This window comes from Pelophylax lessonae (genome assembly GCF_965119305.1).
Source record: "Pelophylax lessonae genome assembly, chromosome: 3".
NCBI lineage: Eukaryota > Metazoa > Chordata > Amphibia > Anura > Ranidae > Pelophylax > Pelophylax lessonae.
The window spans coordinates 368,999,895-369,016,224 of NC_138770.1; the positions used below are offsets into that span (position 1 = coordinate 368,999,895).

The window sequence follows — 16,330 nt, forward strand, 5'->3', positions numbered from 1 at the left end:
GACAATATAGTGTATATGCCATGCTATGAATGTAACTCAACTTTGGGAAAACAGTTACATTGATGGGTTTAGTTTTCCATTAATGATCTTTATCTACAGTCCTTTAGAACTGGTATGCAGTGGAAGGACAGCAGGCAATAGCACACTAAAAAAAAAAATGTACGTGTGTTGTGCCATACTGCTCAGCAGATTTTGGATATATAGTTTTGTACATGTTGAGATACATTGGGCTCCAGGGAATTGTAGATGGCAGGAGCACACAAGGAAAGCTCCGATTTGAGCACTCCTCCCCCCTTGACCAGTACTCCCAATAGCAAGCTGTTTTTTATTGGGGGCACAGGTGCGTGCTCGCTCCTAAGCCGCGATCTATGCGTCCATAAGCGGCTCAAAGCCACCCCCCACTCGCTCCTCATTGGCTCACTGGCTGTGTTTGACAGGAGTGGGGGGCCAATGGCTCCCACTGCTGTGTCTAAGCCAATTAAAATAGTGACCCAGGACAGCCAAGGCTCCTGTGCACATTGCTGGATCGAGAGGGGGCTCAGGTGAGTAGCTGTGGGGGGGTGCAGCACACAGGTGGTTTTTTAGCTTCATGCATAAAATGCATTAAGGTAGAAAACCTTCAGCCTTTACAACTTTAACACAAGGATCAAAATTTGGCTGGTTCAGCAGAGACTGGCCCAATTTTGATCCATGTGTAGCCATCCCTGTCTGATAGAAGTCCATTGATAGATCAACCTGTCAAATGGGAATGTTAGAAAACTTTTGTTGATCAGCAGCTACAGAAAATCTCCAAAGCAGAGTCTCACTGTCAGAATATAATGTCTCAGCAGGACCTTGTTTATGTGGATGGAGGAATCCATTTTTTTTCCTCCCTTTCGTTCATCGTTTTATATATAAGAACACCTGAAACTGTTATGATGTATTGTTCACTGTGTCATATGAAGTATTTTCCTGCTCAATGTATTAAATACAGTTTTGAATACTGTATTTCACGCATTGTCCACTTTTGTATCAGTGGCTGGAGCCTGCCTGACTGGTTGAGTTGGATTACTTTAACGAGCAGCTCGCTATCTGCATGAATTATATACAGTGGGTACAGAAAGTATTCAGACCCCCTTAAATTTTTCACTCTTTGTTATATTGCAGCCATTTGATAAAATCATTTAGGTTCATTCTTCTTCCTCATGAATGTACACATAGCACCCCATACTGACAGAAAAACACAGAATTGTTGACATTGTTGCAGATTTATTAAAAAAGAAAAACTGAAATATCACATGGTCCTAAGTATTCAGACCCTTTGCTGTGACACTCATATATTTAACTCAGGTGCTTTCCATTTCTTCTGATCATCCTTGAGATGGTTCTACACCTTCATTTGAGTCCAGCTGTGTTTGATTACACTGATTGGACTTGATTAGGAAAGCCACACACCTGTCTATATAAGACCTTCCAGATCACAATGCATGTCAGAGAAAATGAGAGTCATGAGGTCAAAGGAACTGCCTGAAGAGCTCAGAGACAGAATTGTGGCAAGGCACAGATCTGGCCAAGGTTACAAAAATATTTCTGCTGCACTTAAGGTTCCTAAGAGCACAGTGGCCTCCATAATCCTCAAATGGAAGACGTTTGGGACGACCAGAACCCTTCCTAGAGCTGGCCGTCCGGCCAAACTGAGCTATCGGGGGAGAAGAGCCTTGGTGAGAAAGGTAAAGAAGAACCCAAAGATCACTGTGGCTGAGCTCCAGAGATGCAGTCAGGAGATGGGAGAAAGTTGTAGAAAGTCAACCATCACTGCAGCCCTCCACCAGTCGGGGCTTTATGGCAGAGTGGCCCGACGCAAGCCTCTCCTCAGTGTAAGACACATGAAAGCCTGCATGGAGTTTGCTAAAAAACACCTGAAGGACTCCAAGATGGTGAGAAATAAGATTCTCTGGTCTGATGAGACCAAAATAGAACTTTTTGGCCTTAATTCTAAGCGGTATGTGTGGAGAAAACCAGGCACTGCTCATCACCTGTCCAATACAGTCCCAACAGTGAAGCATGGTGGTGGCAGCATCATGCTGTGGGGGTGTTTTTCAGCTGCAGGGACAGGACGACTGGTTGCAATCGAGGGAAAGATGAATGCGGCCAAGTACAGGAATATCCTGGACAAAAACCTTCTCCAGAGTGCTCTGGACCTCAGACTAGGCCGAAGGTTTACCTTCCAACAAGACAATGACCCTAAGCACACAGCTAAAATAACGGAGTGGCTTCACAACAACTCCGTGACTGTTCTTGAATGGCCCAGCCAGAGCCCTGACTTAAACCCAATTGAGCATCTCTGGAGAGACCTAAAAATGCCTATCCACCAACGTTTACCATCCAACCTGACAGAACTGGAGAGGATCTGCAAGGAGGAATGGCAGAGGATCCCCAAATCCAGGTGTGAAAGACTTGTTGCATCTTTCCCAAAAAGACTCCTGGCTGTATTAGATCAAAAGGAGGCTTCTACTAAATACTGAGCAAAGGGTCTGAATACTTAGGACCATGTGATATTTCAGTTTTTCTTTTTTAATAAATCTGCAACAATGTCAACAATTCTGTGTTTTTCTGTCAGTATGGGGTGCTATGTGTACATTCATGAGGAAGAAGAATGAACTTAAATGATTTTAGCAAATGGCTGCAATATAACAAAGAGTGAAAAATTTAAGGGGGTCTGAATACTTTCCGTACCCACTGTATGTATATATGTATATATATATATATATATATATATATATATATATATATATATATATATACACACATACATACACACACGTATATTAAAAAAGAATAGCGCGCAAATGCAAAAGAAATTACTACCAAATCTGAAGACAATCCATAAATAAAAATGGGGATTTGGTCCCACCATATGGCCATATCGTGCTCAAGCCCACTACTGCGTCAAAGTACCCCATTATCAGTGGGTCCTACACTATCCATGAAAAAATATATATATACACACACACACACACACACATACACACACACACAGTAGCTCACAAATGTGAGTACACCCATCATATTTTTGTAAATATTTTATTATATCTTTTCATGTGACAACACTGAAGAAATGACACTTTGCTTCAATGTAAAGTAGTGAGTGTACATTTTTTGTATAACAGTGTAAATTTGCTGTCCCCCTCAAAATAACTCAACACACAACCATTATTGTCTAAGCCGCTGGCAACAAAGTGAGTACACCCCTAAGTGAAAATGTCCAATTGGGGCCCAATTAACCATTTTCCCTCCCCGGTGTCATGTGACTTGTTAGTGTTACAAGGTCTCAGGTGTGAATGGGGAGCAGGTGTGTTACATTTGGTGTTATTGCTTTCACTCTCTCTTACTGGTCAATGGAAGTTCAACATGGCACCTCTCGGAGGGTCAAAAAAAAAAAAAGAATTGTTGCTCTACATAAAGATGGCCTAGGTTATAAGATGATTGCCAAGACCCTGAAACTGAGCTGCAGCACAGTGGCCAAGAACATACAGGGGTCTAACAGGACAAGTCCCACTCAGAACAGGCCTCGCCATGGTCAACCAAAGAGGTTGAGTGCACGTGCTTAGCGTCATATCCAGAGGTTGTCTTTGGGAAATAGATGTATGAGTGCTGCCAGCATTGCTGCAGAGGTTGATGCGGTGGGAAGGGTTAGCCTGTCAGTGCTCAGACCAAACACTGCATACTGCATCAAATTGGCCTGCATGGCTGTCTTCCAAGAAGGAAGCCTCTTCTAAAGGTCACGCACAAGAAACCCCACAAAAAGAAAGCTAAAGGCAAGTAGACTAAAGGCCCGTACACACGTACCGATCGTCGGCCGAAAAGCGTCGGCCGACGACCTATCTGCCGATTGTAGGCTTGTTAGTATGATGCCTCCGACAGCCGTCAGCGCACATTCTGCCGACAAGAATCTGTCATGCAAGCATTAAAATTTTTGTATGCCGACACCAGAGCGGCCGATTGTTCGCCAGTCAGTACAGAATTCGGCCGACAGACCGCAGATTTGCAAGACTGGGCATGCTCAGAAAAGAAAAAACACAGGGAAAGTTAACCATTACATGACATCACTTCTGCAGTCAGCTGTAGTCGGCGGACAAAATTCTTGTGCTGTCTTTGCACTTTTCAACAGACACCGACAGCCCGGGGACAAAAGATGGCCAATCGTTCGCCGACGATCGGTACGTGTGTACGGGGCTTTAGGACATGGATTACTGGAACCTGTGGTCTGATGAGACCAAGATAAACTTATTTGGTTCAGATGGTGTCAAGCATGTGGGGCGGCAACCAGGTGAGGAGTACAAAGACAAATGTTTCTTGCCTACAGTTGAGCATGGTGGTGGGAGTGTCATAGTCTGGGGCTTCATGAGTGCTGCCGGCTCTGGGGGCTACAGTTCATTGAGGGAACCATTATTGCAAACATCTACTGTTACGTACTGAAGCAGAGCATGATCTCCTCCCTTTGGAGACTGGGCTGCAGGGCAGTATTCCAACATGATAACGGCCCCAACACACACCTCCAAGACGACCACTGCCTTGCTAAAGAAGCTGAGGGTAAAGGTGATGGACTGGCCAAGCATGTCTCCAGACCCAAACCCTATTGGGACATTCTCAAACGTAAGGTGTAGGAGCCCAAGGTCTCTAACATCTACCAGCTCCGTAATGTCATCATGGAGGAGTGGAAGAGGACTCCAGTGGCAACCTGTGAAGCCCTGGTGAACTCCATGACCAAGAGGGTTAAGGCAGTGCAGGAAAATAATGGTGGCCACACAAAACTTTGGGCCCAATTTGAACATTTTCATTAAGGGGTGTACTCACTTTTTTTGCCAGCGGTGTAGACATGAATGGGTTTGTGTTGAGTTATTTTTAGGGGACAGCAAATTTACACTGTTATACAAGCTGTACGCTCACTACTTCACATTGTAGCAAAGTGTCATTTCTTCAGTGTTGTCACATGAAAAGATAGAATTAAATATTTACAAAAAATGTGAGGGGTGTACTCACTTTTGTGAGATACTAATATATATATATATATATTAGTATATATATATTATATATCATTACTGCCCATCAGGGCAGCTTCATTACTGCCCATCAGGGCAGCCTCATTACTGCCCATCAGGGCAGCATATCAGTGCGGCCTCATTAGAGGCAATCAGTACAGCCCCATCAGTGGCCACTAGTGCATCATATCAGTGTCCATCAGTGCTGCCTTATCAGTGCAGCCTATAAGTGCCATCTCAGAAGCCATCAGCTCAGCCTCATCAGTGGCCATCAGTGTGCCCATCAGGGCAGCATATCAGTGCAGCCTCATCAGTGCAGCATATCAGTGCTGCCTTATCATTGCTGCCTCATTAGTGCCCATCGGTGCAGCCTATCAGTGCCCATCGGTGCAGCCTATCCGTGGCCATCAGTGCAGCCTATCCGTGGCCATCAGTGCAGCCTATCAGTGGCCATCAGTGCAGCCTATCAGTGGCCATCAGTGCAGCCTATCAGTGGCCATCAGTGCAGCCTATCAGTGCAGCATATCAGTGCCCATCAGTGCAGCATATCAGTGCAGCTTATTAGTGCCACCTCATCAGTGGCCATCAGTGCCCATTAGTACAGCCTCATGTCACGGGATTAGTAAGATTACTCCTTTCTTTTACGAAATTTGGACTTGTGTTTGCTGCCACTGATTGTAATCATAGGATTATTTCACTTATTTGTATAAGGACAAGAAAGTCCATAGTCATTATATAAATAAGTGAAATAATCAGTGGCAGCAAATACAAGTCCAAATATCCTAAAAGAAAGAAGTCATCCTACTAATCCAGTGACATAATGCAATAGCACATATGGAGGTGAGCAGGTCCAAATTATTATTGCCATCATATACAATTAAAAGTCTTAATTGTATATTATGCAATTAAATATGCTCTCTCAAGGACAAGGATGTTTAACCACTTAAGCCCCGGAGGATTTGGCTGCTAAAAGACCAGGGGGTATTTTGCGATTCGGCACTGCGTGACTTTAACGGACAATTGCGCGGTCGTGCGACGCTGTACCTAAACGAATTTGACGTCCTTTTTTTCCCACAAACAGAGCTTTCTTTTGGTGGTATTTGATCACCTGTGCGATTTTTTGATCACGCGCTATAAACAAAAAAAGAGCGTCAATTTTGCAAAAATAGCAATATTTTTCACATTTTTTTATATGAAATTCCCCAAAAAAAAAAAAGTAAAAATCAAAATTCTTTAACATTTTCGGCCAATTTGTTTTATGCTACATATGTTTGCTAAAAAAAAATGCAAAAAGCGTATTTTGATTGGTTTGCGCAAAAGTTATTGCGTTTACTAACAAAGGGAAAGATTTTTGTCATTTTTGTTGTTTTTTTTTTAACGCGTAATGGCGGCGATCTGTGATTTTTTTTGCGGTACTGCGACATTGGGGCGGACAGATCGGACCCTTGACTGACATTTTTGACACTTTTGGGGTTACCAGTGACATTTCTACAGTAATCAGTGCTATATATATGCACTGTTACTGTAAAAATACACTGGCAGTGAAGGGGTTAACTTTATTTGAGAGGTAGGGGCTGTGTGTGTCCCTAGGGGCGTGATTCTAACTGTGATTGGCTGTGGCTTGAGCTGTAGTTACACTGATCAACGGTCCTACATAGTAGAACCGTATGATCAGTGTTTCTACACAGGGGAGAATGACAGGCAGCTTGTTTACACAAGCTGCCTGCCTTTCTCCCTCTCCCCCGACGATCGCAGAGTGAGCGGCAGACATCGGGTCCGCCGTTCACACTCGCGGGGGGGTCCGTGACCGCGCGGGAGCGCGCCGCCGCAGTAAAAATTACTTGCGGCGGTCGGCAAGTGTTTAAAGAAATTAAATTATATTATTGACATGATGCCTGCCATACCTGGGGGCAGAAGAGGGTGGGTGGAGCATTAGGCTGCAGTGCCACACTTATTAGCATTGGCGGCCCTCGGGCCAGTTGTATTAAGTGTGGTCAGCGGCCTGCGGTCTGTCCGAATGTCATTACCAGCCGGTATCATACCGGCAGGTAGCAATGTGACTGCTTTAGGAGGGTGCCAGACTGAACTGCCTCCTGGACCCTGCCCTCTGGCCCAATTCACCCCATAAAACTGGCACTATACTAAAAGTGTAGCGCAAGCCGGCGGGAACCCTTTTCGTGCGGAAGCCAGGAGAAGGAGGTTTTTTTCATGCGGGCTGCAGCTTTTTTGCTGTCCCCTGCAAAGTGCCGGCCTAGCCCAAAATACAGCACTATATATACATATATACACACACATACACACATATACACACACACATACACATACACATACACGTGATCGACCGATATCGTTTTGTTTTTTTTGTGCCGGCCGATATTTTCGGACATTTAAAAGAAAAATTTTTTTTTTATTTTTCACAGGTACAGTTTAGAGGATTTGGGGGTCTAAAAGACCCCAAACCCCTCCTCTGCACTTAAAAGCATTCAAAAGTTTGGCTGTTTTGAATGCTGTCTTTAAATCTGGCGCCGAATACCCAGAAGTGATGTCATCACTTCCGGGTTTTTACATGGAGACCCGATCAGAGCCAAATGCGGCTTTGATCGGGTCTTCTCTTCGGCGGCTGTGGAGGTAGGATGCCCGGGTCTCCCGGTGGGACGGGAGACCTGGGCGAGCCGCGGAAGGCGGCGGGAGGGGGGGGGGGGGTGTCCTCTCCAGCAACTTGTAATGACAGCCGAGCGGCTTCTCAGCTGCATCGGTTGTCATTACAAGACAGCCGACCGTCGGCCATGGATGCCGGTACCGGGACGATGCCTCCAGCTGCAGGCATCACTGCGGTACAGCACTTTCATGGAATATCGGCAATATCGGTAACCTCAGGGGCCGATTCCGATATATCGGGGAAAGTGCATATCGTCCCCCGATATATGGCATTGCCGATAATCGGTCGATCCCTGATAGATCTCTCTCTCTCTTTCTATCTATCTATCTATCACATTGGTATTGTTCTGAAGAAAAACAAAATTTATATAGAGATTTTTTTTTTTTTGTACACAGGAAGACATCACATTTAGTGCCATTAGCAGGTGAAATGAGGAAATAGACTGTGACAAAAGTTTAATTTTAGGGATTTCAACTTTTACAACAAACAAGTAGTGTATCAGTTGTCTTAGCCTTTGGAGAGACACCTTTTCTGTGTTGTTCTATTTCTTATTACTAGTCTGATTTACTGCGGCTTTAGTAGCACTCTCATATTGCTATACCTCAGGCTCTTATTTCTCGTTTCACCTATGTATATCTGTTTCTGTAAGAGCTTGTTATCTGGAAGAAGTCTTGCTTTCCATAAAACATCAGCCTTCTGTTGAGTGGTTTGTGAGTGGGAAAATCTCATTTTTATGCAATAATTATACCCTTAGGTGAGCTGTGTGGTTGCTGCAGCCTTTTTCAAGCTTTCGTCAGTTTTTTTTTTTTTTTTAAAGTGCATGTGACTTTCCACTGTGTGAACTTATGTGGTTAATTCTTAGCTCAGTTGCTGTAAAGTACAGTGATGGAATAAAGTATTTGATCCCCTGTTGATATTGTACCTTTGCTCACTGACAGAAAAATTATCAGTCTATAATTTTATTGGTAGGTTTATTTTAATGGTGAGAGACAGAACAAAAAAAAAATCCAGAAAAATGAATTTAAAAAAAGTTCTAAATTGATTTGCATTTATTGTGTGAAATAAGTATTTGATCCCCCCTGTCTTCTATACAGGTAACAAGCTGAGATTAGGAGCACTCAGCTTGTTACCTGTATAAAAGACACCTGTGCACAGACGCAATCAATCAGATACCAATTTCTCCACCATGGTCAAGACCAAAGAGCTGTCCAAGGATGTCAAGATTGTAGACCTACACAAGGCTGGAATGAGCTACAAGACCAACGCCAAGCAGCTTGGTGAGAGGGTGACAACAGTTGGTGCGATTATTCGCAAATGGAAGAAACACAAAATAACTGTCAATCTCCCCTCGGTCTAGGGTTCCATGCAAGATCTCACCTCATGGAGTTTCAATGATCATGAGAACTGTGAGGAGGAATCAACCCAGAACAACACAGGAGAATCTTGTCAATGTCGTCAAGGCAGCTGGGACCATAGTCACCAAGAAAACACTTGGTAACACACTACGCCATGAAGAACTGAAATCCTGCAGCGCCTGCAAGGTCCCCCTTCTCAAGAAAACACACGTACAGGCCCGTCTGAAGTTTGCTAGTGAACATCTGAATGATTCAGAGGAGAACTGGGTGAAAGTGTTGTGGTCAGATGAAACCAAAATCCAGCTCCTTGGCATCAACTCAAATTGTGTTTGAAGAAGGAGGAATGCTGCCTATGACCCAAAGAACACCATCCACCCTGTCAAACATGGAGGTGGAGACATTATACTTTGGGGGTGTTTTACTGCTAAGGGGACAGGACAACTTCACCACATCAAAGGGGTGATGGACGGGGCCATGCACCATCAAATCTTGGGTAAGAACCTCCTTCCCTCAGCCAGGGCATTGAAAATGTGTTGTGGATGGGTATTTAAGCATGGCACTGACCCAAAACACACGACCAAGGCAACAAAGGAGAGGCTCAAGAAGAAGAAGCACATTAAGGTCCTGGAGTTGCCTAGCCAGTCTTTAGACCTTAATCCCATAGAAAATATGTGGAGAGAGCTGAAGGTTCAAGTTACCAAACATCAGCCTCAAAACCTTAATGACTTGGAAAAGATCTGCAAATAGGAGTGAGACAAAATCCCTCCTGAAATGTGTGCAAACCTGGTGGCCAACTACAAGAAACGTTTGACCTCTGATTGCCAAAAAGGTTTTCACTACCAAATACTAAGTCATGTTTTGTGAAGGGGTCAAATACTTATTTCACTCACTAAAATGCAAATCAATTTATAACTTTTTTGAATTGTGTTCTTCTGGATTTTTTTGTTGTAATTCTGTCTCTCACTGTAAAACAAACCTAACATTAAAATTATAGACTGATCATTTCTTTGTCAGTAAGCAAACATACAAAATCATCAGGGGATCAAATACTTTTTTCCCTCACTGTACCTGTAATTCCTAAACTTGCATGGTTTATGAGATTTTCAGAGTGCATGCAGCCGGTGACGTCATCGCCGCATGCACTCTGAAGGTCCATGATACGGCGGAAGTGACATCGCGCCCCCAGCCACTCATGTAGCCGGGACCACGAACCTGGAAGGTATACTGGGTGAAGAAGGAAGCCCTCTCAGCTGTGACAACGCACGCCACTGGAAGGCTTCGTTTTAAGGCAAGTCTCTCATAATGTGCTATGCATACTAGCACATTACGACATTGCCTTGCAGGGGAAATTTTTTTCTCTTTAACTGCAGTTTACTATCATTTTAAAAGCATTGACTGGTTTGTGAACGTCAGACTATTTGTAAATTTTGTGTGAGTAAAATAAAAAAAATAAAAAGAAATGATTTATAGTTGTTTTTTCAGAGCAATAGCAGTGTAACCCTCAATCCATCTCAGCTACACATGACATGAGATAGTTTATAACTGAATCAAGTATGTATGGGGTGCCTTCCGGCCCTGCCACCACCTGAGGAAGGTGTGAATAGATTGGGCAGGTTAAAAAAAATAAAAAATCTAGCAAGGCACAAGGAATTTTCAGATTTTATTAATTTGAATCCTGTGGCAATAGGGTCAAAGGAGCATGTTTAGCCCAAGCCAGAAACACGCTGAGCTAAGCACAAAGATGTTTCAGAGTTTAGCGCCCAAGATAAACCATTGAAAGCCTAAGACAAAACTTGTTCTCACATTTTAATGGGCTTCTCAAACTGCATAATATCTTTCGCTAGTAATCTTTCAAAAATAAATTATACCTTGGCAGCAATTTTCTTAATGGTATGACCATTTATGATTCTTATGGACCACAGCAATTTTTATAATTTAGCAATGGGCCTGCTAAATCAGCAATAAAGTTTTTGTGTACTAAGGGTTAACACTGGGGTTAAATACTAACACATTTAATTAAAAAAAAAAATAAAATAAAATGATGATCTGTTTTGCAAATGCACCCACATGGATTGGTCAATAAAGAGATATTGTCACCATACCCATGCAGGGCAATGTGACAACATCTCTGTAAAGAGCAAACCCTGCCCCCCCCCCCCCCCATTACTCTACTCACCTGCATTTTCTTTCAGCTCATCCATGGCTGGTCACAAAGCCCAACACATCTTAACAAGGGGGGCCATGTAACCTGCTCTCCTGTGACTGGCCTGTGCACTAAGCCTGAACACTATCACGACTGGGAGGACTGCCATCACTACTCCCCAGGTTTTTGATACAGCTGATCTCAGTGATGGCTGTGGTACAAGGATCTACTAGAAAGGTCCTTCAAGTCCTTTGCAGAGACACTGACACCTTGCTCTACATGGGCAAGGTGACAGTGTCTCTTTAACCTCTTGCTGACTGCATAATGCATATATACGCGGTGGCAAGAAAAGTGAGACATGGTGGACTGAGGCTGTGTGCTGAGTGCATACTTGCTGTGTGCTTCCAACACACTGACCAAGCTGTCACTGGCAGCTCTCAGTCATAGCTTCTTACCAGAAGCCAGCAGGATAGGCTCCCAAATCTTGTGACTGCTGTGAGAGATAATCATAGCACATAATTCAGAAGCTGCACTGCCTCCCAAGCATTAAAGCCCACTTAAAGGGCCACTGGGAGACAGCATTAAAAGGTTAAGAGAAAGGCTCTCTCACACCTGAATTCTGAATAAGTTTCATTGCTCACAAGCTAGTAAAAGGAGGGGGCCTACAATGGCACATATCAATGCTGGGGTTACAAGATGATAAAAGAAACCAGTGAAAGATTGCATTCAGCACTAAAGCCTGGTAAACCACTGGTAGTTTTTATTTTCATTCAACCCGGCAGGGCTAAACGAAAAAAACCTGACCGCTCAGGAGGAGCCGCTGTACTAACTATCCAATGTTAGTACAGCGATCTCCCCTGCTGTTCTTTTGTGTCCTGACAGAGGGACTCCAGGGCCCTTTCTCGGTCATGCCCAATCGACAGAAGCCAGCTGCATCGGCTGCAGTACACACAGGCCGAATGTCGACCAGTTTTTATTGAACCGGCCGGTGCCATTAGACATTCGGCACGTGTGTACTAGGCTTAACTATTCATAACTGAAATAATTGATTTAATTAGATTATAAAAACAAAGAGGCTTCCTTTCTAAAATAAAGTCAAATGTTTAAGAAGGTTTTCATTATTAGTCAGACAATCAGTGCTTTGAAGGAGGCAAAGGGCTAAAACTGCGTAATAACGAATGTTACCTCCAATCCATCTTCTCAACTAAATAGGCACAGATTAAGAAACCTGTCCGGTTAAAGCCATGCGTACAGTGGACACCTGGAGATGAAAAAAAATAAATAAAAAAAAGTAATTAGAAAGTTGCAGTGGTAAACATACAATATAGATTAACTGTTTTAATTTTTAGATATAACACTTTGAAGTAGAAGGTCGATCATAAAAACATGTTCATCTATGCTGCAGCAAATATGTACAAGTTGATAGAAGCAAAGAAGAAAAAAAAAAAAATGGGATTCTGACTTGCAATAAAATCAATTTCTCTGATGTGATGGGACACAGCTCCTGATCTTCTTAAACATTGGGTTATACTGCCCCCTACAGGAGTAGGACTCTAGGAAGAAAAGTCTGGCTACGCCTATGGGCAGTCCCAGGGAGTATACTCCCTCTATCTGCTATAGGTACTCAGTTTTGTTACAAGCTGTGTCAGAAGAAAGCCAACCCCAAAGAGGGGTGGGTGCTGTGTCCGTCAACGAACATTAGAGACAAGGATTTTACGGTAAGTCAAAAATCGAATTTTCTCCTTCGTTCATTGATGGACACAGCTCCTAATCGTCAACCATTGGGACGTCCCAAAGCAGTGTTAAACATGAGGAGTGGGAAGAGAGGAAGCAGACAACCCTTTCCGAGGGCCCATCCCTGCGCACAAATAGTGAGCCTGACTTCCTAAAAGACTCGGTAGCTGCCAGGTACACCCCAATTGCCCGGACCACATCCAAGGCATGCAAGGCAATTTCCTTTGAATGTTTTGGCTGGGACACAGGAAATGCAACACAATGTCTTCATTCAAATGAAAATCAGAGAGACAACCTTTGGAAGGAATGATGGACAGGGACGAAGAAACACCTTACCTCTGAACCACCAAGAAAGGCGAACGACAGCTAACGCCACCAATTCCGACACCCTGCGTGCAGAGGTGATGGCCACCAAGAGTGCCACCTTCTGGGACAGCGTAAGCAGGGGACTCTACTGAAGATTCTCAAAAGGAGGCCTCTGGAAGACAGAGCACCAAATTGAGGTCCCAAGGAGGCAACAGAGACCGCACTGGAGGGGCCAAGTGCCTAACTCCCTGAAGAAAGGAACGCACCAGGGAGTTTGTGGCCGAGGGCCGTTGAAAGAAGACCGCTAAAGCCGACACCTGACCCTTGATAGTACTCAAGGCAAGATTCTGCTTAACCCCCCATCGAAGAAAGGTCAAGATCCAAGCCACCAGAAAGAGCGAGGATGAACCCAAAGAGACTTACACCACACAATGTATGACTTCCACGTATGATAGAAGATCTTCCTAGAAGTAGATTTCCTAGCTTTTAACAGTGTTGGAATCATGGACTCAGACAAGCCTCCATCCATCAGCACCTGGCGTTCAACAGCCAAGCCATCAAAGCCGGTGTCTGTAAAGCAGGATAGAAGGTTGTTCCTTGGGACTGCAGATCCTCCCTGAGAGGGAGCCTCCAAGGAACGTTGGCAACCAGCCGCACCAGATCGACGTACTATGCCCGGCGAGGTCAATCCGGAGCCATTAAGATGACCAGAATGCCTTCTGCCTCGATCCTGCATAGAAGTCTTGGCAGAAGCTTGAGAGGAGGAAAGCTTAAATCAGACGATACTCACCCCCCGGGGGCCACCAACACATCTGTGGTGTCCACCAGAGGATCCTGTGACTGGGCCACAAACCTCTGCACCTTTCTGTTGAGCCGAGACACCAACAGATCCACCTCAGTGATGCCCCACCGGAGACACAACTGATGAAACACATCCAGATGAAGAGACCACTCCCCTTGGTCCAAAAGGTAATCCGCCTGACAGTTTTTCACCCCTGGAATGTGTATGGCGAAGAGGGCTGGAACATACCGTTCTGCCCACCCTAGAATGCCAGCTACCTCCCAAGCCACCAGGACACTTTTTGTGCCCCCCTAGTGATTGACATAAGCCACGGCTGTGGCATTGTCTGATTGAATGCGCACTAGACTTCCCTGAAGACGATCCGTCCATTGGTCCAGGCACAGTCTGATTGGTCGGAGTTCCAATATATTGATCGGTAGTCTGGACACCTCCAGTGTCCAGAGCCGCGAGCAGAATTTCTGCAGGGGATGCCTTCCCAGCCGGATAGGCTGGCATCCATGGTAACCACCGTACAATACAACGGGAGAAAGTATTTGCCCAGCCAAAGCGCTGGAAAACAAAGCCACCATATAAGGGACTCCTTCATTCCCAGACTCAGCCGGATCCGATTGTCCAGAGACTGCGGAGTCTTGTCCCATTTGGCCAGAATATCCGTTTGCAGGGACCTCGTAAGGAACTGTGCAAACGGAACCGCCTCGAAGGTAGACACCATCAGGCTTAGCACCCGCATACAAGTCCAGAGGGATGACCATCTGCTGGACAGCAGTAGACGAATTGCAGCCTGCAATTTCTAGAGTTTGTCCAGAGGAAGGAGCACTCTGGCTAAGGCCGAGTCCAGAGTCAGACCCAGATACTCCAGCTTTGTGGACGCATGCAGAGCAGACTTCTGAAAATTCAGAATCTAGCCGAACTCCCTCAGAGTTCATATGGTGACTTCCAAGTTTTCCACCAGAGCAGTAGGAGACTCAGCTCACAGAAGGAGGTTGTCCAAGTAGCCCAGTACCATGATCCTCCATTGGCGTAACAATGCTATACTCCATCCTGAACTTCTGCACCTGCACAAAGCAGTTCAGTGCCTTGAGGTCTAGGATTGGACACACCTTGCCTTCCTTCATGGGAAATGTAAACAGGTTTGAGTGAAAACCCTGAAAACATTCCGAAGTCGGAACCGGGACAATCCCCCCTTGAATTAACAGGTCTGGTACTGCCCCAAACAGAAACTGTAAGCTGTCTGAGGACCGGCCCAAGTTGGAAGGAAAGAACCTTGCGGAGCGAAACTTGATCTTGTAGCCGGACCGAATTACTTTGTGGACCCATTCGTCCTGTACCAGGGAAGTCCACGGGTCCGGAAAACAATGAAGACATCCCCCCCACCCTCGATACGGGTGAGGGCACACCTTCATGCTGAAGGAGCCCTGTCGGTGGGTCTGGAGAAGCCCACTCTCAGGTCACCAGACCAGGTTCGTTTGGATCATCCAGAGGAGGCACTGAAAGGCTTTGAGCCCTTGTCAGTCGACCCAGAGGGACAAAAAAACTTCTTAAGAGCCGAGAAGGAGGGCCAACGTCTACGACGAGGGTCCTTGCCCTTAGTAGCCTGTGGAAGAAGGTACTCTTTCCCACTGTGAGACCTTTAATGATAAAATTGATGTGGACTATGAGCAATCTATGGTGTTGATTAGAGATGCTGCTAGCACTGTTCACTCCCTTGCCGTGGAGTAGAATCTGTGTATTCTATATAGATTTAATGCGTTTATATAGTGTGTTAAAAAAATCACTGTGTGTATGGTGAGACTCTTAATATTATTATTAGCTGTATGTTGATTATTAACCTTGTTGTAAGGAAGTATGTAACAACCGTGCAAAGGGAATTGTACAATTAAACACACAAACAACAAATATAAATATCCGAATCCTTACAAATTATATGCAGATGTAGATATCCCAAAAGTGATATTATGTATATATAACTGCCGTGTAACAAACAAAGTTCAATGGTGTCACAATAAATATTTATCCAATCCCATATGAGTTTTTTCCTGACTACAATAGTGTCACAATAAATTATTGTCCAATCCCACCATATGCGTTTTTCCAACAAATGTGCGTTCAACAATAAGGTGCTCCTATATATGGAAGTGTGTCCCAATCACTGGTGTCCAGGGATATCCTGGTAGTGAACAGCCTCAATATATTGTGCTACCCCCCCTCAGATGGGTGCCTCACTTTCATGCCTGCCAATTGAGCTCTGTAATTGGAAAGCTTGTGTGTGATCCAAATGCTTTGAATCCTGGCTTGCTTCTCCTATGGTGG

General features: G+C 44.6%; 1 protein-coding gene across 1 annotated transcript in view; it reads right to left on the minus strand.

Moving 5' to 3' along the window:
* The window catches only part of RNGTT (RNA guanylyltransferase and 5'-phosphatase), a 641,023-nt gene that overhangs the window by 546,915 nt on the left and 77,778 nt on the right, over positions 1-16,330 (minus strand). Inside the window, exon 5 of the mRNA XM_082249686.1 lies at positions 12,364-12,439. Coding sequence (XP_082105812.1) covers positions 12,364-12,439 — 76 coding nt within the window. The remainder of the gene's footprint in view (positions 1-12,363; positions 12,440-16,330) is intronic.